The sequence below is a fragment of the Gracilinanus agilis genome, chromosome 3 (genome assembly GCF_016433145.1).
Source record: "Gracilinanus agilis isolate LMUSP501 chromosome 3, AgileGrace, whole genome shotgun sequence".
Lineage (NCBI taxonomy): Eukaryota > Metazoa > Chordata > Mammalia > Didelphimorphia > Didelphidae > Gracilinanus > Gracilinanus agilis.
In genome coordinates, this window is record NC_058132.1 from 639,421,695 (window position 1) to 639,446,043 (window position 24,349).

Below are 24,349 nucleotides of genomic sequence, written 5' to 3' on the forward strand. Positions count from 1 at the left end.
AAAAAGGTGGAGCTTTCCAAGAATTTTTTCTGGCTTCACACCTAGCACTAAGTAGGGTGTGAATTCACCAAGTAGTTTGCTAGCTCCTCCACCCGGTTCAAGCTTGTATTTAAGTTAGTGTTAACTAAAGTATTAACTCCCTGACCAGGCAAAGAGAATAAGGGATTCCCTTTCACAAGTATGAACTCAAAGAGAACAAAGAATTCCCTTTTACAATAGATAGATAGATGGATAGATGGATGGATGGAAGGATGGACAGATGGACAATCTGTTACCAAGGTCTATCAATTTTATCTTCATAAAATCTCTTGCATATGTCCCCTTCTCTCCTTTGGCCTGCCACCAATCTGGTTCAATCTCTTATCACTTCATACCTGTTGTAGCAGCCTACTGACTGTTATCCCTGCCATAAATTTCTCTCTATCCCAGTTCATTTTCCACTCAGCTGTCAGATTAATCTCCCTAAGCACAAATCACCCCCTGTTGAATAAATTCTAGTAGCTCCCAGTTGCCTTCAGTATCAAATATAAAATCCTTTGGCACTCAAAGACCTTCATAACTTGGTCTCCTTCTTTCTTCTTACCCTCCTCAAGAATTCTGTGATCCAGTGACACTGACCTCTGTTGTTTCTTGCACAAGACACTCTATTCTCCCAACTCTTGGTGTTTTCACTGTCTGTCTCTTGCTTTCCCTATCTTCCTTCAAGGCTCAGCTAAAATCTCACCTTCTATTCAAAGGCTTTCCCAATTCCCCTTAATTCTAGTGCCTTCCTTCTAATGACTATCTCCTTTAAATTTATCCTTTATACAATATGTGTAAACATGGTTACTTTTCTATTGTCTCCCCAATTACTCTATGAGCTCTTCAAGAGAAAGGACAGTCTTCTGCCTTTCTTCTTATGCCCAGCACTTAGCACATAGTAAGTGCTTAATAAATGTTTATTGATTAACTGGTGAGGAATAAGTGAGGAATGCCCTCATTTCTTTGCCCCCATGTCATTATAATTACTCAGCAGCTTTACATCATCATATTCATTATTCAGAAAACATATCAATATTGTATTCGACTTTAGGTACAGTTCTGCTGGAAACAACTTCTATTAACATTCATCTAATCTACACCATGCATTTTCTAGTTTAGAGAGAGAAATGTCCAAACTGTCCAAAGAGTTCCTAATGTTGTGGGACATTTTTCTACCTCAAAAAAGGTAACACTTATAAGAATCTTGAAGAAAAAAGCCACATTACATCCATATATAATTTTGGTTTCCAGGACAATAACCCCTAACAGTAGTAATTTAATTTTCCACCACAACTGGTCAATTCCTTCCCTGGCCATTCCCCTCATACACATTTTCCTACAAAGAAAGTCCAGAAAGGGCCTTGAGGCTAGAGAAAATATTATTTCTTAATATTTTCCATTGACCTAAAAGAGGTTTTTTATATGCATCCACATCATTATGTATGTGATTTTCCTGGTTCTGGTTTCTTCACTGTATCAATTTTTTTCTCTGGGTCACTGAATCTCTTGTAATTGTTATTTTTTATGACACAATAATAGTGTTCCATTCACTTATGATGGTTCGCCTTTATAATGCCCATGTAAACCACCTAGAATTTCAGTTCTCAGACCCATTGTATGTCACCATTTCAGCAATGGAAAGCGAATCCCAGAAAAAGAATGAGAAAGAAGCAAGAAGGAAAAAAAAGTTAAAAAAAATAAAGGGTGCCCTACGTAAATTGGCAACAATTCGTGAGTAATCCTATCTTTCTTTCTTTTTTGATTGTTTATTTGTCTTGGGTTTAGGGAAAGAAAGAAAGATAGCCAAGCCCAGAATGGTAGTATGGGGTCAAATGGTGGTGGGTCTTGCTGGAATATCTAGCTGAGAAGTTTGGGTGTTATTTGTTGGGCAGGGGGGAGCAACTTAAGATTTTTGAGCAGAGAAGTGACATGATCTGAGCTCATGCTTCAGGAAGATTAATCTGACCGGGGCATAGGAGCTTGGTTTTGTAAAAGGAGAAATGAATAATGAATGGCTTTGTTTTGGGAGGCTAGTTACAAGGAAATGAATAAGACCCTAAAATAGTCATGAGAGTCGAAATGGAAAAGGGGGGGCATCACTTCAAGTAAGATTTCACTGAAGGTTAAGGGAAGCAGAATCAGGAAGTGTACACTGCTCTTTTGTGGCATTTGGAAGAAAACAAAAGTAAGAGATAGAAGACAGTACAGAGTCGTTAGAGGGAAGATTTTTCTGTGTTGTTTTGGGGACTAGAGAGAGCTGTTTATATCTTGTAAGAAGGAGCCTATAGAGATCCTGCTCTATAACCAGAGACTAATCTGAGTGGCCTTGGGTGGTCATTGGATGCAAAGAATGAAACAGATTGAAAGCACAGCTTGTTAGCTCATAGTACTCCGAGATATACTGGAGCCCCCACTTTATTATAAAGGAAATTAAAGATCCCCTTCCCCCCAAAGCCCAAGAAAGTTTCCCACAGTTACAGAGAGCAATATTTTTACTATAATCAAAACAAAAGCCTAAGAAGCCTCCAGGTATAGATAAAAAAAAACCTATGCTAAACTATCAACTATATGTGTTATCTTTAAGTGGAGCCTGGGACATCTCGTTAGGCCGGAAAGCCCCTGAAGTTCTCAGCCTTGATGATATTAAACAATTTTTTGAGCCTCATTATTTTACTTTAATTCTGGGCAAAATGCCCTGCCAAGGGTTCGACCTTGGCCGTACCAGCCATCTGTGTTCTCAGTCAAAGGGGAACAGAGTTAGCCCCCCTCCTGCTGGAGTGCTAGAGCCCAAAGCTTTTTCAGTAAGACTATAATGTATTTTGAAGGAAGATGAGAATTATGAAAGGAATCAAAAGAGGAATCTCAGATTTTTATCTTAGATATCCCACTCTGGTTTCTCGACCTGAAAGGGAGAAAAACCAATACACGGCTCTGCTGGTCTGTATTGATCTTTTGAGGGGGTCCAGATAAAAATATCTACTTGAGATTCTAATTTCTCTTAATAGCTCCCAACATATCCCCCTTCTCTTCAAAATAACATGATTTATTAGACAGGAAAACTTTGAATAATGAAAGAAGTTAAAATTAGTTATAATCATCAGTTATAGTTGGATCTGATATGAATTACAGATCAAATTGTTTGTTTATGGCTTTCTACAGGATCCTATTTTATTTCCCTGACAGGATCTCTGGTTTCATTGGTACTGAGAGTTCCAAACTGGGGAAGCTCCCTCTACCAATGCAGGGCAACACCTTCACTGTGCCCTATAGACTTAGAGAGTAGTTTCATACAGAGGAGAGCCTAAACCCAAATCTTCTGGAGGTCTCTCTCTCCACTAGACTATGCTGCCTCTCAGAAGGGAGAAACAAAGAGGGAAAAGAACGAAAATTCAAAATGGAAAGTGATATTTGATAATGAAATGTCCAAAAGAAGATAGAAGTAGGTAGGATCAGGAGCATAAATAAGGGCAGCTAGATGGCACAAGCGAATAGAGTGCCAGGTCTGGTGATGGGAGGTCCTGGGTTCAAATCTCATCTCAGACACGTCCTAGATGGGTGACTCTTGGCAAGTCACTTAATAACCCCATTTGCCTAGCCCTTCTGTCTTAGAGTTGTTACTAAGGCAGGAAGTAAGGGTTAAAAAAAAATAAGAGCATAAGTAAGAATGGATACTTTTCCCATTAAAGCAAGAGAGAAGTTGAGAATGAGTAAAGATGTATCCACACTGAAATGGAAAAGAGAGAAGTTGAAGGAGCTTTACCACAAACTCATACTTTGATGAAGTCATACTTGGGGGGGGGGACTTGAAGAGAGAGGGAAAGATTAGGAACAGCCACTGCAGGTACAACAAAAGGAAGGGAATGAGAGTTCTTTGAAAGACTTATTGAGCAGCAGTGATGGTCCAGCTGAGCTCAGGTGGTGGATTTGTCCCTGAAGCAGTAAACCATTAGATGATGTTCCAAAGCATCTCTTGGCATCCTGAGAGCAAAACCAGAGAGAATGGACAGTGGGGCTTGCCCAAGGTCAGGTGTTGACAAGACAAGTATAATGGGAAATCGAGAGGGTGAGGGATTCTAGAGGGAAGGTACGTGCCAAGTTAAAATGTCTGGCCACATGGATGGGTAGTTTGTTTGTATTTTTTCAGTATTTTGCTGACTGAACATTTTCTTTCCAGGTGCTTTTTCTTCTATCCCTAAGCCAGTAGAGGTCACTTCTAGCACTTATTGCCCCTTACTCCGAGGTAAATGGATATTAAAAACTCTACCTGCCCCTCGAGCAGTACAATAAAGATGCCCCTTGGGAAAAGATTTAGTTCATTTTTCTTTATCCCTACTTCTTAGGTCAGTCTTAGCTTTAAAAAGAATGGGGCTGGACCTGTGATTTCATTGGCATACAGAACTCCCAGATAAAGAAACTCCATCTACTAGTATAGGTTGGGATGTGTGCTACAATTTATGGGCTTAGGAAGTTGCCTGGAACACTGAGAGGTTGTGACTTGCCCAAGGTCCCACAGTCAGGTCATGTCAAATGCAGGACTTGAATGCAGGTCTTTCTGGCTACAAATTCAGAAGAAAGGTATACCCTCTGCCTTCCAGGATCTGTTAAATAGTTCTTCTACCTGTTCACTGTAAGGAGAGTGGTCATAATGTAGGGCTTGAGGGCATGGCAAAAAAACTATTTTTTTAAAGGAGGGAAAATATGCTGGGTAGCAGAGTATCCTGGAAGAAATGGTGGCCTTTATAAGAAACAATGAGCAGTGTGATTTCAGAAAAACCTGGCAAAGCCTACATGAACTGATGCAGAGTGAAGTGAGCAGAACCTAGAGAGTATTGTACACAGTAACAGCAATATTATATGATCAGCTGTGAAAAACTTAGCTATTCTCAGCAATGCAAAGATCTAAGACCGTTCCAGAGGGCTTAGATTATGAAATGCCACCCACCTCTAGAGAACTGATGGAATCTGAATATAGACTGATGCATAGTAGTTTTCACTTTTTAAAAAAAAATGCTGACTTTGGAGTCACATGACCTAGTTTCTAATTCCATCTCTGTAACTTTTGATCTCTGTGTCCTTAGGCAAGCCACTTAGCTTCTCTGTGTCTGAATTCCCTAATCTATAAAATGAAGTTGGACTAGATAATCCCTGAGGTCCATTCTTGTTTTAAATCCATGATCCTAGGACTTAGCTCAGTAGATGTTTCCCAGGTTTATATTTTCTTTATTAACTAGTGTTCATGCTTCTCTCCTTAGCACGATGGACAATGAATAAGAAAATGCAAGACTTAGATGTTTTGTGTAACATGGAGGTAAAAATTCATTATCATACAACCCAGGACACAGTCTGTGCCCAGCCCGGTAGTATTTTACACTCTGTTTTCTTCCTTTGCAGTTTACAGATGACTTCCAAATGTTTTTTGAACCCTTGCTGGAAACAGTCCCAAACATTGGGCCACCAGCTGTTCTGGCATATAAACCAGAGCCTCCTCCACATGATGTGATATTTGAGGTAACATTTATTTCTTTTCTTAATACTTAAACATTTGTCAAGGTAATAAGAGGGACCTGGTGGCAGCGAGATCAGCTCTGAGCTGGCCTTAGTATCAACTTGGATATGTTTTAGTTGAATGACGTGGGGCAAATCATTTAGCCCAGTGATTCCCAAAGTGGGCGCTACCGCCCCCTGGTGGGTGCTGCAGCGATCCAGGATAGCGCTGATGGTCACAGGTGCATTTATCTTTCCTATTAATTGCTATTAAAATTTTTAAAAATTAATTTCCAGGGGGCTAAGTAATATTTTTTCTGGAAAGGGGGCGGTAGGCAAAAAAGTTTGGGAACCACTGATTTAGCCTCTCAGTTTTCCAAGGCTCCTCTCCAACACTCCAAGTTGCCCTTTTCAAGAAGGAGCCTCCTCATCTAGGAGTTCCATATATCACTGAAATCACAGGTCCACTCTTTATTCCTTCCAAATGTAATAGAACTTCCCTTAATGGACCTCCATGAACTAGCAAGTACAGTGCATATGGAGAGAGATCATGGTGAAGAGAGAAGAACCCTTGTCTAGGTGGCAAGAGACCCAGTTTTTAGCTTCAAATGTGGCACTTGCTTAACTTGAGGAAGCTCTGGGAGCCTCTATTTCTTCCTTTGTCCAAGGAGGACTAGATCATCTCCAAAGCCCTTTCCAGCTCTAGAATTCTGATGCTAAGAGGTAATACCTTGAGAACAGCTCTTGTAGTTTTCTGTAGATGAGCTTCATGTTTAGACTTGGAAGAAAAGAAGTGAGTGAAGCCTACAAGTTTTGCTCCTTTGTAAAAAAAAAGAATCTTATGGAGATATTTCATGGATTTGTGGGCTTTGGCCTGTGGTCACTTGCCTTAGCTGATAGGAGGGCCTTACTAAGCAGCTGAATTCCATGGCTTACCCTGGGGTATATAGTGAACTAATTCAAGGTTCATTTTGTCCCATGGCTTCACAGTATATTGAAGCCCAGCCAGGGATCAACAGATACATATAGTGACCCCAGAAACAAGTAATGAAAAGGCATCCTCGGCACTGGAAAATAAATCAATTAATAATAGCCAACATTTACATAGTGCTTTAAAACCAGCAAAGCACTTGAGATATATTACCACATTTGATTTGATCATCAGTAATCCTGTGAGGTAGGTGCTCTCATTCCCATTTTATCGAAAAGCAAACTGAGGCTGAAATAGGGGAAGTGATTTGCCCAGGATCACACAACTGACAATTAACAGAATGGAGACCAGAGTCATAAACAGGAATTCTTGTGCCTGGGGCATTAATATGAAGAAGATAATGACACCACAGGCATGCCAGTAAGAGAGATGGCACAGTGCCTGGGGTATAGGAAGGACTCAAGAAATGTTTATTGATTGAATGACTGTCCCCCAGAGAATATAGCCTATTTCTCTTCATTATATTGCTTAGAAAACTCATTATACTGTTTCAGTTCAGCTTTATGTAACAAAGTTTTGTTTAAACCTCAATTATTGTCTTGAATATTGGAATTCCAGAGTTGGCTTTGAGGATTTGGGATCCCCTCAGGTCCTGGATCTACCCAGAATATTTATATTTTGTGTTTTTATACCCAAGTCTTGTTTTGGATTCTCCTTGTGTTTTGGCTTCTGCTCAAATTTCATCAAATGTTTACTAACATCTTTCTCAATCTACCTTATTTATAAGTGGCCCTCAAGACTGCCCTACTATGTTCTGGAGATTCTTACAGCTTAAATTCTATATAATATAAACCTTCAAGAGCTTGGACAAGAGGACGCAACCTCTTCTTTCTGGTTCTCTCTCTCCCAAATGACTTAATGGACTTCTTTCTAAAACTATTTCAGATTTGGGCATTTGTTCTCATGAACAGCATGTATTAAGGGAAAGAGAGGTGCTAGAATCTTAGGGGTGGCACCCTGGGGGTTCGAATTTCATGGTGGCATGAGCCCACAGAGAAGCATGAGGTGAGACACAGAGATGGAGTCATTGAAGAGAGGAAGCATTATCAGCTTTTTTCTCACCTTCTGGCAGCTCCATGTGACAAAGTCTTAATGTCCCTTTACTAGTTATGACTCTGGTTTGGACTTTAGAGTTATATATCCTATCTCTAGGAGAACATCAGTCTATAGTTGGAAGGAACCTCAGGGGTTACCTACTTTCAATGGCTTATTTTTTGTTTGTTTGTTTGTTTTTTAAACCCTTAGCTTCTGTGTATTGGCTCCTTGGTGGAAGAGTGGTAAGGGTGGGCAATGGGGGTCAAGTGACTTGCCCAGGGTCACCCAGCTGGGAAATGTCTGAGGCCAGATTTGAACCTAGGACGTCCCATCTCTAGGCCTGACTCTCAATCCACTGAGCTACCCAGCTGCCCCTCAGTGGCTTATTTTAAAGATGAGAGAAACAAGCCCAGAAAAGTGAGAGATGTCTTTACCAAAGTCACTCAGAGCATAATGATAAAAGGCTAGATTAGAACCCAGGTCCTTTTACTCCATAGCTGGAACTCTTTCCTTTGTACCATGCTGCCTCCTAAATTGATTATTCATTCTGCTACGTCATGGCTATCTCTATGGTTCCTTCTGATAATAAAATTCTGTGATTCGATTTTTTAGGAAGAAGGGGAATATGGGAAGAGAGTGAAGAACATTTTGATTCTTTTACTATTTTTACTTTTACTATTGACATATACTTATTTAGATTTATTTATTTATGTTTAGTATATGTTATGTATGCTATATAATATAAATTATATATTTATATTGTTTATTTAGGTTTATTTATTTATTATTGGAACTGGCAACCTGAAACATAATAAAAACCTACTAGAGTATTTTAAAGAGCAAGTCATTAATCAGGATGAGAGAGACAATGATCATAGACCCCACACAAAGCCAACCACATTAGGATAACAATTCTCAGGAAAGACACACAGTAATCTAATTACTGAGAATTTCTATTGAATTTGAGGTCAAATATATACTTTAGGGAATAAAGGAAAGGAAAGATAGCCTACTAGTCACCTAAGAGTTTGGGACAGAATTTAACGGCAGTCTAGGGTATGTGAGAGTGGCCTAGATACAATAAGAAACTGTAAACTTGAATACACCGATATAAATATCAACCATCCCATTTTGAGTAGCAACCGTATTCAAACGGACTTCCCTTGCTACAAAAATGTGTCTTTAAAAGGTTGAGCAGTAGCCCAGGAGTTGGGAAGACCTGGATTCCAATATGACCTCAACTACTAGCTGTGTGACCCTGGGCAAGTCATTTGTTTGTCCCAGTTTCCTCAACTATAAAATGATCTGGAGAAGGAAATGGCAAACCACTCCAGAATCTTTGCCAAGAAAAACCTAAAAGGGGTTATGAAGAGTTGAACAGGACTGAATAACAATGGGGGAGAGGTGGGTCAGAGACTGAGCTTACATACAATTCCTAATTATGTTATAAAAAACTTTTTTTGCCTCATTTTCCTGAGATAGTTTGATTTATTAGGGTGAAGCTCTAACTAAGATTTTTCTTTCAACCATATGATACATTACTTTACATTGTACAATAAATTACATTAAATTTAAGTATGTTTATACTTATAAGTGTTTTGGAAAACCAAAGAAATTAGTAAATACAATATGTGTATACACACACACACACACCATACCAGTGTATATCTATATCTATATCTATATATTTAGTGGTGGTTCTAGTGAAAAAAAGAGCAAGCAACAGGAGGATTTTATTGTCCCAAAGAGGAAATAAAATTTCAGCTTTGGGCACTTTCCCCAGGAAGCAGATCTGGCAGGGAAAGAATACTAAATTCAGAGGCAGAACCAAAGCTCAGTTCTGTTTGCTACCAAACCTGGGATTGGAACAAATCACCAGTAGAATGTGAGCTCCTGAAGGGCAGGGACTCTTGTTTGCTTTTGTATTCATGGTGCCTAGCAAAGTGTCCAGATTCTCTTGGCCTCAGTTCCTTCATAGGCAAAATTAAAAGACTAAACTAGATAACCTTTTAAGACCCTTCCAGATCAGGTTGGTAGGGGGAAAGAGCATCAGTTTTGGAGTCAAAGAACCTAAGTTCAAATCCTTATTGTATTACTGACTGCATATGTGATGTTAGTCAATCCCCTTCTTTCTAGACCTCAGTTTTCTCATCTGACAAATAAGGGACTCAGACTACATGACTTCAAACATTCCTTCCAGTTTGAAATCTATCATCCTTCCTGAATATGACTATAATTACCAATTATAGAGATCCTGTTCTATAATCAGAGACTTTTCTGAGTGGCCTAGGGTGGTCGTTGGATGTAAAGAATGAAACAGATTGGAAGCAGGGCTTGTTAGCTCAAAGTGCTCCAAAGTACAATGGAGTCACCAGTTTATTATATAGAAAGTTAAAGATCCCCTTCCCCCAAAAGCCCAAGAAAGTTTCCCACAATTACACAGAGCAGTATTTTTACCATAGTCAAAACAAAAGTCTTAGAAGCTTCAAGGTATAGATAAAACCTATGCTAAACTATCAACTCTATGTGTTATCATTAAGTGAAGTCTGGGACATTTTGTTAGGCCTTCGGAAAACTCCTGAATTTCTCAGCCTTGATGGTGTTAAACAATATTTTTTTGAGACTCATTATTTTACTTTAATTCTGGGCAAAATGCCCCTGCTAAGGGTTCGGCCTTGGCTGTACCAGGCAGCTGCATTCCTGGCCAAAGGGGAAGAGTGTTAACCCTCCTCCTGCTGGATTACTGAGAGCCCAAAGCTTTTTTCAATGAGACTATATTGCTTTTTAAAGAAAGGTGTAAATTATGAAAGGAATCAAAAGAGGAATCTCAGATTTTTATTTTAGAAAGCCCAACCCAGTCTCGTACCTAATTGTAGGGAGAAAGGTCAAAACACAGCTCTGCTGGTCTGTGTTGATCTTTTGATGGGGTCCAGATAAAAATATCTACTTGAGATTCTAATTTCTCTTAATGACATCCCACAACCAATCACTGATTATTTTTATTTCTTCCAACAGTGGGAAACGGAGTTCCCTGCACGTTGTGAGTTTTGTGGGCGTGAACTGGGATCATTTCCTTACCTGGATAATGTTGATTTTGACTCTGAAAGCTCTGCGGATGTAAGATGTGTGAAAAGCCTACAAAACACGGGTTTGCTAGGGAAACATTTATAAAATATTATAGTCTAATACATGGTCTGAGGCAACTATTCTGATCCCTATTCATACCTAGAAATCAAGTCCTCAGAGAGTTGCTATTGTGTCCCTTCAGGATTCTAAAGGTAGCCCTGAGGAGTTGGGTGTTGTTTTTCTGATACCATGGCTAGCTCATATGTTCCCTCCAGTGCTCTGTATTATTAGTTGATATCAATTAGCCAGCCAGACTTAATTAGCTGTTTACTAAAGTGGAATGGTTGCCTCAAAGCTTCTTTCCCCACCATCCCCCAGTCTTAAGTCTATGACCTACTTAGAATCCAAGGGATGGTGGGTTTAAGTTTAGAGACAACATATAGCAACAAAGAGGTGACTCACCGCTTCTAGAAGTCCTTTAGCTGGAATGCTTGAGACATGCCTGTTAGCTTTTTGCCCATCTTTGGTCTCAAAACAGATGCTACCATCAGCTGTTTCCAGAATGTTGGTAGGATGCTGAGGACAAGTCAAAAATCCCCAAGACCTTTCAGAACTTGAAGGTCTTCCTAAGGCTAAGGGGCTCTGGAAGAGACCACAGGACCCTTATTGCTGGTCTCCTCAAAGTAGTCATCCAGGCTGGCCTGGAACAACTCTCAAAGCCAAGTCGCTTGATGCTCTGATTCCTCTAAGTTGCTTGTTTTTAGGCAAATCTCAGGGGGCATGCCCAAGTTCTTCAGTGTGACAGCAGAGGTATCTAAGCCATGTTCACACCTAGTAGACAGATGAGAGAGAGCTTCACTAGATAAATGTGTCAGGAAGAACAATTTCTCAAATTTCTCATTTACTTGAAGCGGGATGGGATGAGATGATGTGATTGCTTCCTTCAACTGAGCCCCACTCTCCTAGCATCCCTTCATGCAACACTTTCTGGGCCTGTAAGGTCTAACTAGACTGTAATTTTATGGGATGGTCAATACTTTCTAAACAAACTTGTCTGGTTCTACTTCAGCTTAGTTCATCAATGACTAACAAACACAGTTTTGTTTTCCAGCTCTTTTGTTGTCTTGAGTTCAAGAGGTTGTTTGAATATGTTATCCAAGAAAGAGAAGTCTTGAAAACAATGCAACCACCATTAGAGTTAATCCCCATTGGCCCTCACCCAGCCTTTGGCACTGAGCAAGAAAGAATCAGGGCAAAAGAAAAGGCCTTTCGGAGGTAACATCCATCAGCCCCAGTCCGAATACTTAAATGATATGTGTTCTTCAGATGTGAACTATATCACTAACTCTAACAAATGTGAACTACAGACAGCTTAATTTTGAGGAAGTGCACAAAGATCTAGGGAGTTTGGGGTAAAATGGAACATATTTTTCCACTGATAATCTCTAGTTTCAGAGACACACTCCCCAATAGGGGAAAAAACACACCTCTGCTAAAAATCTTGCTGCCAATACCCCACCCTGAATAATCTGATGCAAAGACCTCAGCAGAGATAACTAGGAGCCTTAGGATCAAAGATTTAGCTCTAAGAGACCTCACTTTAGGAAGAAGAACGCTCTTGATTCTTTGTCCCCAGCTCTCTGGTCTTCCAAACCTCCCCACCCCATATCCAACCTGTTGTGAAGGCTTGTCCATATTACCTTTGTAACATCTATGCTCCCTTCTCTCCTCTGACACTGCCACCACCCTGGTGCAGGCCCTCATCACCTCATATCTGGGCTATCATAAAAGCAATTGGTCTTTCTGCCTCAAGTCTCTCCCAGCTCCAAATCATCCTCCAGTCAGTTGTCAACTCTAGGAACTCCCTGTTACTTACAGGATCCAACACTTACTAATTTAGCCCTTTCCTGCCTTCTCAGGCTTCTTGGGCTTTCTGTCCCAACATGTACTCTGTGACTCAGTGACACTGATCTCACTGCTGTTCCCTGAACAAGACACCATCTCCTAACTCACTGGTTGGCCTCCGTGCCTGGAATGTTCTTCCTCAACTTTGCCCCTTGCTTTTCTTGATTTCCTTCAAGGTTTAATTTAAGCCCACCTTCTACAAGTAGACTTTCCCAGTCCTCAATAGTTTAAAATGCTTTCTCTTTAGAATCATATACATTTTGCCACACATATATATAAATGTATATATGTATATATACACATATAATTTTTCTATACATAGTCATTTGTATATTATCTGCCTAATTAGACTATGAACACCTTGGGAGCAAGAACCATTTTTTCTTTACTTTTCTTCTCATTTCTTTTCTTCATTCTCTTCTTTTCTTACCTTCTTCGTATCCCTAGAATGGTACCTGACACAAAATAGATGATTTTTAATAAATGTTTGTTGACTCACTGACTCAATAATACAAGTTAGCTCTCCATTGGCTCATAGAAGATGGACCTGCCCCCCTGGATGACCCATAGAATGACAGCTGACATAGTTCCAGAGTTAGACATAGTTGAGGAAGAGAAAGCCAACAGCTGGAAGGGAGGAATTCAACTATTCATCAATTGGTGGGAAAGATGGGATTTTCTCTCTTCTGCACATCAAGCTCCCCTCTTCCTCCACCTTCCCATGTTAGCCATGGCATTTAGCAGCAGAGCTTCTCATCCAGAAAAAGATAGACCATATAGCAGCTGGGAGTCAGTTCTCTAGAGGTTAAGGAGCAGTTTAGCAGAAAACACACATTCCAGATTGATTTGTCTCAATAGTAATAGTAGATAGGAGCAATAATAGATGTGTCTTCCTGCGTAAGATATGTCTCCTCTCAGGGTTTCGGGTCACCCACTCTCTAACACTATAAATTGTGAAGACAAGATGGTCCACATCTACATTGAAGGTGGGATTGTACTAGACCAATAAAATCATAATTCTGGCCCAAAACTTACTTAGCTACTATTAATGGGAGGCAACATGGTACTATAGAAGTGAGCCACATGGGAAGTCAGAGTTTGTAGGTTTGAATCCTGTCCCTCCTATCCATTAGATGACTTTAGGGGATTCATATATTCCTTTGGGAAACTCACTCTTCTCTTTGGTTTTTGTTTCCTTCTTTGTAAAACTGAAGGGATTGAACTCAGAGATGGTCTCAGAGGCCCTTTCAAATCTTACACACTTACGTACATATACATACATTACAGAGCTCTGTATCTAAGACAGACCCTGCTCTAATGGAGGGTAAGAGGTAGCAAGACTTCCTGGTTGGTTCCATCAAAATAAAGTTATAACAACTGCGTGACTCTGGATGAGTCACTTAATCTCTCTTACCTAGCCCTTACCACTCTTCTGCCTTAGAATGTATACACAGTATTGATTCTAAGATGGTAGATATGGGTTTAAAAAAATTAAAGTGATAATAAATCGCACCAGGGTATCATAAGTGAATAGGTCTGCTGGAACCACAATCATAGAAGAACAAATTGCCTCTTGATATCCTGTGTCTTCTTTCTCCAGACATCAAGAGAGGCAGGTGGCCAAAACCTTTGCATTCATGACAGTTGAGCCTGAAGAAGGTATGTTGGGCATCCCAAAGTAATTGAAAAATCAGAACATTTGATACCAACATTCTAAATAATAACGTCTTTATTGTTGACTTGAAGATAGAAACATGGTAGAGAAAGGCCTTTAGCTTAGTGAGGAATTATGAAGGACATGGATAAAAATCACATGAGATAAGATGGTCTGAAGGGGGACTGGGAGTACCCAAATTAAAAGGATCTCAGAACCAATTGAGAGAAGAAATTCTTTTAAGGATAGAAAAAAAAATATCAACTAAAAAATGCTGATGCAATAGAGCATCTAGTTACTTGGACATTCTGCCAAACCAGAAACCCTTTTATATTCTGACTAATCAAAAAATCTTTCTAAGTTGGTTTTGAGCCATTTGCTAAGGCAGTACCCTGAATGCAATTGAATCTTTCTTTGATAATCAAGGGTCCTACAGACCTAAAGAATAATCTTTGGAACATATATTCTACTTGTAAAGTGTTAGAGATGGAGACTGGATTTAATGGTAGTGAAAAATTTTTTCCTAACCATTTCAATCCCAGTGAATTTGCTTTCTTTCAATTTTTCTCATTCTCCAAAAAATGGAGTACCAGGAAAAAAAAAATCCTTATAATTGAGGGTCCACTGTATTACATTGTAGGCCTCACACTCAATGATATTCCTTCTTTTTTTTCTTTCAATAAAAAAGTCATAAGAATATCTGAAGAATTGGTGTTAGAAATTTGTAATACAATTTAAATTTCTATATTGTATGAGAGTTTCTAGGAAAGCAATGAGTTGCTTGTTGATATTAGAACTTTTATGTGTTCATATGTTCTTTTTTTTAGTTAATGTAAAGCAGGTTAGGACAATAAATTACCACCTTTCCCGGGACCCCACAGCAAGAAAGAAAATTACAGAAGACTTTGTTCAAACACTGGAAGATCGATGTGTTTTGACTATTGATTGTGATAATATTTGGACATTACCTGGCATACGGGTAATTTTTCTCTGTCGTTTTTCACTTGGTCTTTGTTTTTCCAACCCGTGTTAAGCATTTATATACATATGAATTTATTTATTTAAATGTGAAATTTAAATTATTAAGAATGAGATAGTGTGATACAATCACAGACAGAGATGTAGCAGAGTTGGAAAGGACCTCCCAAATCATGTCAACCAACTGCTACCTAAATCATCTATCCTGTCTACAGCATGACCAATAAGTGGTCATCTACCTTCTTTCTGAAGACTTCAAATGGCAGGGACCTCATGGCCTTATAATAAAGTAACTACTCCTTCCACATTTGGGCAGCACTAGGTTTTTGTTTTTGTTTTCTTTACAGTATATTGGTTCCAAGGCAGAAGAGCAGCAAGGGCTAGGCAATGGAGATTAAGTGACTTGCCCAGAGTCACACAGCTAGGAAACGTCTGAGGCCAGATTTATAACTTCTAACTAGTGGTCCTAACACTGTCTTCCAAGACCAAGCAGAACAATCCTCTCTAATACACAGCAACCACTGAAACACTTAAAGACTGTCCATAGTCTTTTCTTCTCCAAAAGAGAGCATCCCGCATTCGCTCAACCAGTCACCATATTGTTCCCTCAGCATCTTGGAAACTGTCCTCTAGATTTTTCTTGTAGTTCAAGAGCCAGCAGAATTTTTTGAGCTAATGTTTTTTGAGGGAGGTAAGATCATAGAGAAAATGAATGTGAAGTCCCTAAGAAGTAGTTATTTACCCTTTACTTCAGAATCTTATGTGAAAAGAAAACAACTATCTCCTAGAGCAGGCCATTCTATATTTAGATACCACCAGCCCTGGGAGGGGCTCTGGAGATAATAATAAAAAAATACAACCATCTTTGCTTTCATACATTTTATTGAGGATATATCACTAGGGGTGTGCTGGAGCTGGCTCATACCACTCTCTAAAGATGACTGCTCAGTTTTCAATGTGAGCATTTATGCCTCAGAAATCAGCTAGCTACAAATCAGAGTCTGAGTAATCGTTTTATTTATATTCTCAATAGACTTTGGAAAGTTATGGCAGAAATGTTAATAACGTAAATGAAGCTTAAAAGCATACCAAGTATATTTTTTCCAGAGAGTTGGTTGTTCAACATTTATCAGCCCATCACTGGGTGTAACATATACAGGTATAGATACAAGGTAATCTGAGAAGGGAATAAGCATAAACAACTGCAGGACCAGAAATATTTCACCTGGGTTGGAATACCTGGATTGAATTGTGATGGAAGATACAGGTAGGTGAGGGTGAAGAAGTATATTCCAGGGCCTGACTATAGATGGTGAAAAGGTCCTGAGGCCAAGCTCAGAGAACAACCAGTAGGTCAGCTCAGCTAAAATAAGGTGTATGGGAAGGGAATTAATGCAATTCTAGAAATGAATGTGGGAGCCATACCATAAGATGCTTTTAATCCTAGGCTAAGCAGATTTTATTTCAGCCTATTAGCAATAAGGAAGCACTATTGGCTTTCTTAGCTAGGAAGTGTCATGGTCAGATCTATGCCTGAAGAATTTTTTGGTAGTAGAGTGCATAATGGATTACAGAAGAGGGAAACTAGAAGTAGAGAGCATAAGTGGAAATACAGCAGCCTAAGCTAGAAGAGCCAATAGCCAGATACAGAGTAGTGCTCATGTGGGTGGAGGGGACAGATAGATGTTTCAGTCTCTAATAAGAGACTTAGGCTATTGGAGCCTACTTATTCTTTCTCTGTACTCTGAAATCTCTTCTAAAGTTTCTTGAGTGAACATCGACTTTAACTTGGCTTTCCACCTCTTCACAAAGATGGCAGCCTGGCCGTCGCCTCTTAAAGTTATGGTCTATTTCCCTTCCAAGTCAATTCCAAAGGACCAATGATGAAAAATGCAATCTACCTCCAGAGAGAGATTTGATGAATTCTGAGTACAGATCAAAGTATAATTTTTTCATTATCTTGATGTAGAATGGAGTTATCTTGGGAATATTGGTTTTTTCCTTCCTGGAGATTATTTTGTAAAGAATGGAAGACCACTAGTTGGCTATGCCATAGAAGGGATTCTCATTTAAGTATGAGCTAGACTAGCTGGTCTTTAAGGTCCTTTATAACTCAACTTGTGACCTTTCTAGACTTCATACTTAATATTTATCAATATTATTTGTGGGAGCATTTTTAATGTCCACAAACTTGTTTCGAGTGACAGGAATAAGAAATGAAGTCCTGCATTTAGTGTCACTACTAGGCAAACCTTAGCATCTGTAACCTTTGTTAGATGTGGTCTCTTTTGCCACCGAGAACTAAATGCCCTTTCTTTACCTTTTGCACGCAGAAAGTAGAGAAGGAATTCCTTAAAAAGAACTACAAAAATGGAAAAAGGTTCCTGACCAGGTTTCCAGATGGCACAGCCCAAATATTGTATCCTTTCTGTTGTATGCAATCCTTAACCTCATTATTCACGATGTCTTTGGAGGGAATGCTATTCATCCTCAGAGTCCTCTTGCTTGATGGGCCATTCTGTCTTCATGGGAAAAAGAGAGGAGGTATAGAAAGCTTTTTGAAATATGAAGACCTTCTGTGAGTTCTCTTCCCAGGACATGCCATTTTCTAGCTAGTCACTGAAAAAAGCTTTTTTTATCTCAGCCCAACTCCAGTGACAGATTGTCAGAAAAACTGATTTTTGACCAACTTATTACTTCGTGTACTGGTTCTGATTCTTTTTGACTTTTCTGAAAACAGTGTCTGATTTTAAATGACACATTCACAAGAATCAGAGAAAACCCTCAGATAATTATTATCATCTAGAATCATATACAAGGGACCTGATATTTCATCAATTTGGGGGCCTCTTTTAGTCAGTCAACAAAAATTTATTAAGTGCTGAAAGAGAAGGCTACCTCCAAATGGAGATAGATTGTTTGGGAAAGGCCTAGATGGATAGGAGATGAGAAACAGCCACTTAGGGACCTCCCCAGGGCCAGTAAAGCACAAAACCCTTGGGCTTTAGAAACTAAGTTTATTTTGATAATTAGAGTAAGGGAAAAGGGTAGATAAAGTCCTAATACTACAAATCTAGACTCAACCCAACTTTTAAGCAAGAGGTCTATCCACTCCCTGCTCTTATCTAAAACCCCAAATGCTATCTGACTATCTGCTAATCTAACTACCCAGATTGTCTTTAGGAAGGTGAAGGAGACAAGACTCACTGTTAGCCTGAATCCCCTCTCAAGCTTGGGGTTGGCTTCCTAGGTAACCCAGATTCCCAGATGATAAAACCCTTGGGATTACCTTAGCCAAGTTGATCTCTGACCAGATGATCTCAGACAGATGATCTCTCTACTCCATGGAAAAGGCAGTCTACTCCAAGGCAATTCTCCAACCCAGGAATCCCTAATCTTTCCACAAGATTAGTTCTTCCAAAGGGATGTAAGAGCAAAGATTCTCCTTCCAGCTCAGTGGAAAGCCAGATCAGGAGTGACAGTTACAGTCAACTCCCAAGATGATCCTCTCCTTCCAGAATCTTCTCCTGGGATTTGTATCTCAGTTCTCCTCCTTTCCTCTTAAAGACAATCTATGAATTTCTCCCTATCCCTTATCACTTATTCTTACAGTGCTTCCTATGTGTCCAGCACTGCTCTAAGTAAGAGGCAAGAAATACTGCCTTCCCCTCAAGGAACATATATTCTAATGGGAGAAGAAACATGAAAAAAAAAATTTTAAGTATATAAACCGTATGTATTTATATAATGAATGGAAGATAATCCTCAAAAGAAGATAATAGCAGTAGAAGCAGGAATGGGAGGAAATCAGGAAAACTTGCTTTAGAAGGCTGGATCTGAGCTGGAGCAGAGCAACTAAAAAGTAGAGATGAAGAGGGAGAACATTTCAGGCAGATGGGGCAAATTCACAGTCCAATTCCAGACCAAATTCACAGCATCAGAAGATGGAGAGCTGTATGTGTGTGAGTGTAAGGTGGCGTTTGAACTTGGGTCTTCCTGAATCAAGATCTAGAGCAGTGATTCCCAAAGTGGGCACCATCGCCCCCTGGTGGGTGCTGAAGCGATCCAGGAGAGCGGTGATGGCCACAGGTGCATTTATCTTTCCTATTAATTGCTATTAATTTTTTTTAATTAATTTCCAGCGGCGCTAAGTAATATTTTTTTCTGGAAAGGGGGCAGTAGGCCAAAAAAGTTTGGGGACCACTGATCTAGCGTCTCAGTCACCCAGTTGCCTAGGAAGGAGCCAGACTGAGAAAGATTTTAAATGCCAGAGGGCTTTTATTTGGTCCTAGACCAGGGTCGGCAATGTATGGCTTTGGAGCCATAGCTGGCTCTTTCTGCAGGAGCCATAAAGTCCATTTTTTTTCAGGCACTGTTACAGGAGCGCACTGTGAGCACTGTACGACTCACGAAATTACATTTTAAAAAATGTGGCGTTTGTGGCTCTCATGGCCAAAAAGGTTGCCAACCCCTGCTCTAGACATAACAAGTTGCTACTGATTAGGGGTGACATGGTCAGCTCTGCACTACTAGAAAGGCACTTTGGCAGCTGATTGGATGAGATTAGAATGTGGAGAGACCTGAGATTCAGAGACCAACCAAAAGGCTATTGCAATAGTCTAGGAGACAGACCAACACTAAGGGGGGATATGTACATGGGAGTGTTATAAGGGTAGACACGTGCATTTTAGCAATGGCTTGGATGAGGGAGGTATGGATGCAGGTCACAGACATCCATATCTCCTGACTCTTGTGGTCCTTGGACCCTTCACAAGGGACCCACCCAATATACTAGGGGCCTTTTTTGCCTTCTCCTGCAATTCCAGTAGGACATTATCAGGCTGTTGTCATTTGCCCTCATCATATGATCACTTCATCTAGTCAGTTGGTCAGCCATTCAACTAACATTTAAGAGGTTATGGGTCAGCTGGGAGGCTTCGTGGATAGAAAGCTAGGTCTGGAGATGGAAAGGCATAGGTTCAAATCTGGTCTCAGACATTCTATGACCCTGGCCAAGTCCCTTAACCCCTATTGCCTAGTCCTTGTTGCTTTTCTGCCATAGAGCCAATACACAATATTGATTCTAAGCCAAAAGGTAAAGGTTTAACACATTTTTAAAAAGAAGGTAAGAGTTTTTTTAAAAAAAGAGCTTACTATGTACCAAGCACTGGGAATACAAATATAAATAGAAAGTAAAATAGTCCCTAGCCCAGGAGCTTAAATTCTTTTTTTTACTCTTATTTTCTGCCTTAGTATCAATTCAAAGACAGAAGGCTAGCAATTGGTGTTAAGTGGCTTGCTCAGGATCACAGCTAGGAAGTGTCTAAGGTCAGATTTGAACCCAGGTCCTCCCAATTTCAAGCCTGGCACTCTATCCACTGTACCCTCTCAATGACCCTGGGGAACTTAGATTTGAAGAGGTAAAGATAATACCTAAAAGAAACTAAGGAGGCTGGGTGGAAAGACACAAAGATAGCTGGAGTGAGACCATGATGGAGGAAGAACTGAGTACAACCTGGGGAGGAATGGGCTAGGCAACCTTTTGATAACTTAAAGAACAGTGGAGAGTGCCCAGCCTGGCCCCTTCCTAGGCAGTAGTCTGGAAGATCTGGGTGTAAGTCCTATCCCAGACACCAATGTATGGACATAGGCAAGTCACTTCAGCTCTTGGAACTTCAGGTAATATTCTGACTTCACTCTAGGATAGATGGCTGTGTTACCCACTGGTGGAAGGGAAGGAATTCCCCCAGGGGTGAAATCACAGATGCCTTCATTTGGAAGTCTAGGGATAGTACAGAATAGCAGAAAACTTATTTCACTTGAAGGCTCATTCAGATTCTAATCCATTGCTGCTGACCTTGAGCAAGTTCCTTCAGAGCCCCAGGTTATAAACTGGGGGAGCAAGACTGGATGACTTCTAGAATCTCTTCCAGTTCTAAATGTTATCCCCTAAATCCTCAAATCTTTATTGTGGATAAGCCCTCCATCAACTCTCTTGCATCCATCCATCTTTTCTATTCTCACCATCACCATCCTATTCTAGGGCCTTACTCCCACCTGCCTGGACTCTCCCAATGGCCTCTCAGTGGGTCTTTATGCCCTGACTCCCAGATGAATCTGCCTTATAAAATTATTCCATAGTTCTGTTGCTTCTCAGGAAAAGTTCAGATTCCTTAGCCTGTCACTCAAAGCTCTTCACAATCTGGTACTATCCTGCCCTCCATATACTCTGGGCTGTGGTCAAATTGGACCTCTTGCCCTCCACTCCATTTTCCAGTCTTTTGCCTCCATTCTTCCTTGAGCCTGGCAAGCCCCATCTTGGTTTGTTGAAATCCTCTCCATCCTCCCAGATCCAGTTTTCTCTAGGTTGGCCTTTCCTGATTCCCCATAGCTGGAAATCATTCCTTCCTCAAACCTCCAACAGTGTCTAGTTGGCATCTTTCTTCTGGGTATTGCCTGTTTCATTTTTGGTGGTAGTGCTCTCCCTACATTCCTTACCTGTAAGCCCCATGAGGGCAGCGACCAAATCTTCTTTTGGGGGGTCTCTCCCAGTTGTCCAGCAGACTGTTCTGAGGGTAATACATGATTCATAAACATTTGTTGAACTGAATGGAATTGGGGCAGGTGGGGAAGAAGACAGTCAATCTTTGAGTGACTTAATTGTCCTTATCTGATTCCAGCTACCCTTCGGGAAACTTAGCAGCAATCGTTGTGAACAACAAGGTAAAAGGTTTCACTTGTATAATCCGAGATGATGCAAGCGAAAAACCTGCAATTAGGGCAATATTTAATTCCAACGGCACAGTTACCTGCTACTATCCCAACGGAACCATCTGGTATGTTTCTCGAGGACACCTTGCTTCGATGTGGATTTGTCCACTGATGCACTACACTGAGGGACATCTCTGGGAGCGCAAAACTATTTCATTAAGAATTATGGGGATGGAGCAGCTGGGTGACTAGTTAATTATCAGACTCAATTTCCCCATTTGTATGATGAGGATAATTGTAGCACCTACTCCACAGTATTGTTGTGAGAATCAAATGAGATAATATATGTAAAGTTCTTGCAAACCTGAAATCCTTAGATAAACATTGGCTATTATAGTTATTCTTGAAAGATTTTTTTTTCTGAGCCAAAATAAAAATTCTGTATAATTCTTTGTTTTAAAAGGAAGCAGACCGTAAAATGAATTTAAGATTGATAATCAAAATTAGGATGAATGATATGCATAGAAATAAAGACTTCGTCAAACTTGCTTAAAATGCTACATAAATGTCAAACTTTTTAAAGTTATTATTGAGAGAGTGGGAGAAAGAAAAATGGATAGTTTTGGCAATTCTCCCCGACTGTGGATTAGTCTGCTCCCCAATCAACACTAAAACAAACAGCAAGACACAGAAATGCTACATGCTTGTAGTAGATTCAATGACCTTATGGAATCATCAACTTCAAAGAGAGCCCCAGTTAGATGTCATGGATCTGGAATGAGATAAATCAGACTTGATCAGTGCATCAGTTGACTTGACTTTAATGTTCTTCTTTGTTACAAAAAAAAGAGTTCGTTGGGGGAAAAGGATGTGTGAGGCGGAAGTGACTACTGTATGGAAAAAAACAACCTCAAACAAGAGAAGGGACTTCAAAACACTTCTAGATCATTCATATGCCTAGTGCAAGCATTCTTCTAAAATATCCCTAATATGTGGCCTTCGAGCCTATGCTTTAAATCTCTCTATAAATCTTAGTTTTCAATGTTCATACAAATGTTGTTGTTCAGTCATTTCAGTTGTGTCTGACTCTTCATGACCCCATTTGGGGTTTTCTTAACAAGGATATTGGAATGGTTTGCCATTTCTTTCTCCAGCTCATTTGATATATGAGGAAACTGAGGCAAATAGGGTTAAGTGACTTGCCCAAGGTGACACAGCTAAGTAAGTATCTGAAGATAGATTTGAATTCAGGTCTTGTTGACTCTGAGCCTGATGTTCCACCTAGCTAATATTCTTGATAGCTTTTTGCACCAAACTCTTTGTAACTCTTCATTTTAAGAGTCTATGAACCACAAAATGAATTTAAAGTTTAGTTTAAAAAAAGTCATCAAGGGGATATTATTGGGGATGTAGATACTAAACGATAACTCTAGTCCAAGTATCAATAATATGGAATTAGGTCTTGATCAATGATACATGTAAAAGCCAGTGGAATTGTGCATTGGCTATGGGGGGGGGGGTTGGGGGAGAGAGAAAGAACGTGAAATGTGTAACTATGGAAAAATATTCAAAATAAAAACTTAAAATAAATAAAAATAAAAATAAAAAAGTCATCAAAATTCAGGTCAATGATATGTGATAGAATAGAAATGAGTACCTCTAAGGATGAGATATTCAAGACTTTGTGAGATAATCCAGCCTGTTGTCCTACACTTCTAATTGCTAGGAAATTCTTTATATTAAGCAGAAATTTCCTTCCTGATAACTCCCACCCATTGACCCTAGTTGTTTCTGCTTGTGGAATAGAGAACAAGTCCATATCTGCTGCTTCTTCCATGGGACAGTCCTTCAGATACTTTAAATACAGCAATTATTAGCAACCGCCCCCTCTCCAAAGTGTTCTCTTCCTTAAGCAAAGCACCCCCAACTGCCTCAACTGTCCTTCATATGACATAGTTCCAAATCCTGGTCACTCGGGTTGGCCAATACCAGTTTCCCTGAGTTCTTGGGTTTAGTCACCTATCAGCAGCAGGGATGGCAGGCTCTAATGCCTGAGTTAGAAGTAGAGTTGGTGGTGTGGGGAGTGCTTCTGTGCCAGGACTCTCAGGCTATATAATCTTGGGTCCTCAGCTTCCTCTACTAGAATCCGAAGGAAAGAGATAGTCATAGTATTTAACTTGCTTGGTTCATTCTGTGCCCTATCTATTTCTCAGGAAGCCTTCCTGAGGGGAAGGTGGAGGGGAAGGGATGGCAGGCTCCTTTTTCATAAGAGATTTGATGATAGATGGCTGAAAGGACTGGTGGCAGCCAGGCTAGTAGTTTATTGAACACCACTATTCCCAGAGCTCTTGGACTTAGCTGCCATCAACATAATTTGGTTTTGGTGCTAACACTAAAAGTTAGGGACAAGGGATATAAAGACCAAAATTTAAAAAAAAAAAAGAGGAGAGAAAAGAAAAGGAAGGAAAGAAGGAAGGAAGGAAGGAAGGAAGGAAGGAAGGAAG

General features: G+C 40.0%; 1 protein-coding gene across 1 annotated transcript in view; it reads left to right on the top strand.

Annotated features, from left to right (window-relative positions):
• The first annotated feature begins 1,577 nt into the window (after positions 1–1,577).
• ERICH6 (glutamate rich 6) overlaps positions 1,578–24,349 on the top strand; it is a 41,814-nt gene continuing 19,042 nt past the window's right edge. Inside the window, exons 1-10 of the mRNA XM_044669475.1 lie at positions 1,578–1,752; positions 4,196–4,261; positions 5,274–5,329; positions 5,413–5,529; positions 10,547–10,648; positions 11,709–11,872; positions 14,103–14,161; positions 14,984–15,135; positions 17,468–17,553; positions 21,815–21,970. Coding sequence (XP_044525410.1) covers positions 1,578–1,752; positions 4,196–4,261; positions 5,274–5,329; positions 5,413–5,529; positions 10,547–10,648; positions 11,709–11,872; positions 14,103–14,161; positions 14,984–15,135; positions 17,468–17,553; positions 21,815–21,970 — 1,133 coding nt within the window. The remainder of the gene's footprint in view (positions 1,753–4,195; positions 4,262–5,273; positions 5,330–5,412; positions 5,530–10,546; positions 10,649–11,708; positions 11,873–14,102; positions 14,162–14,983; positions 15,136–17,467; positions 17,554–21,814; positions 21,971–24,349) is intronic.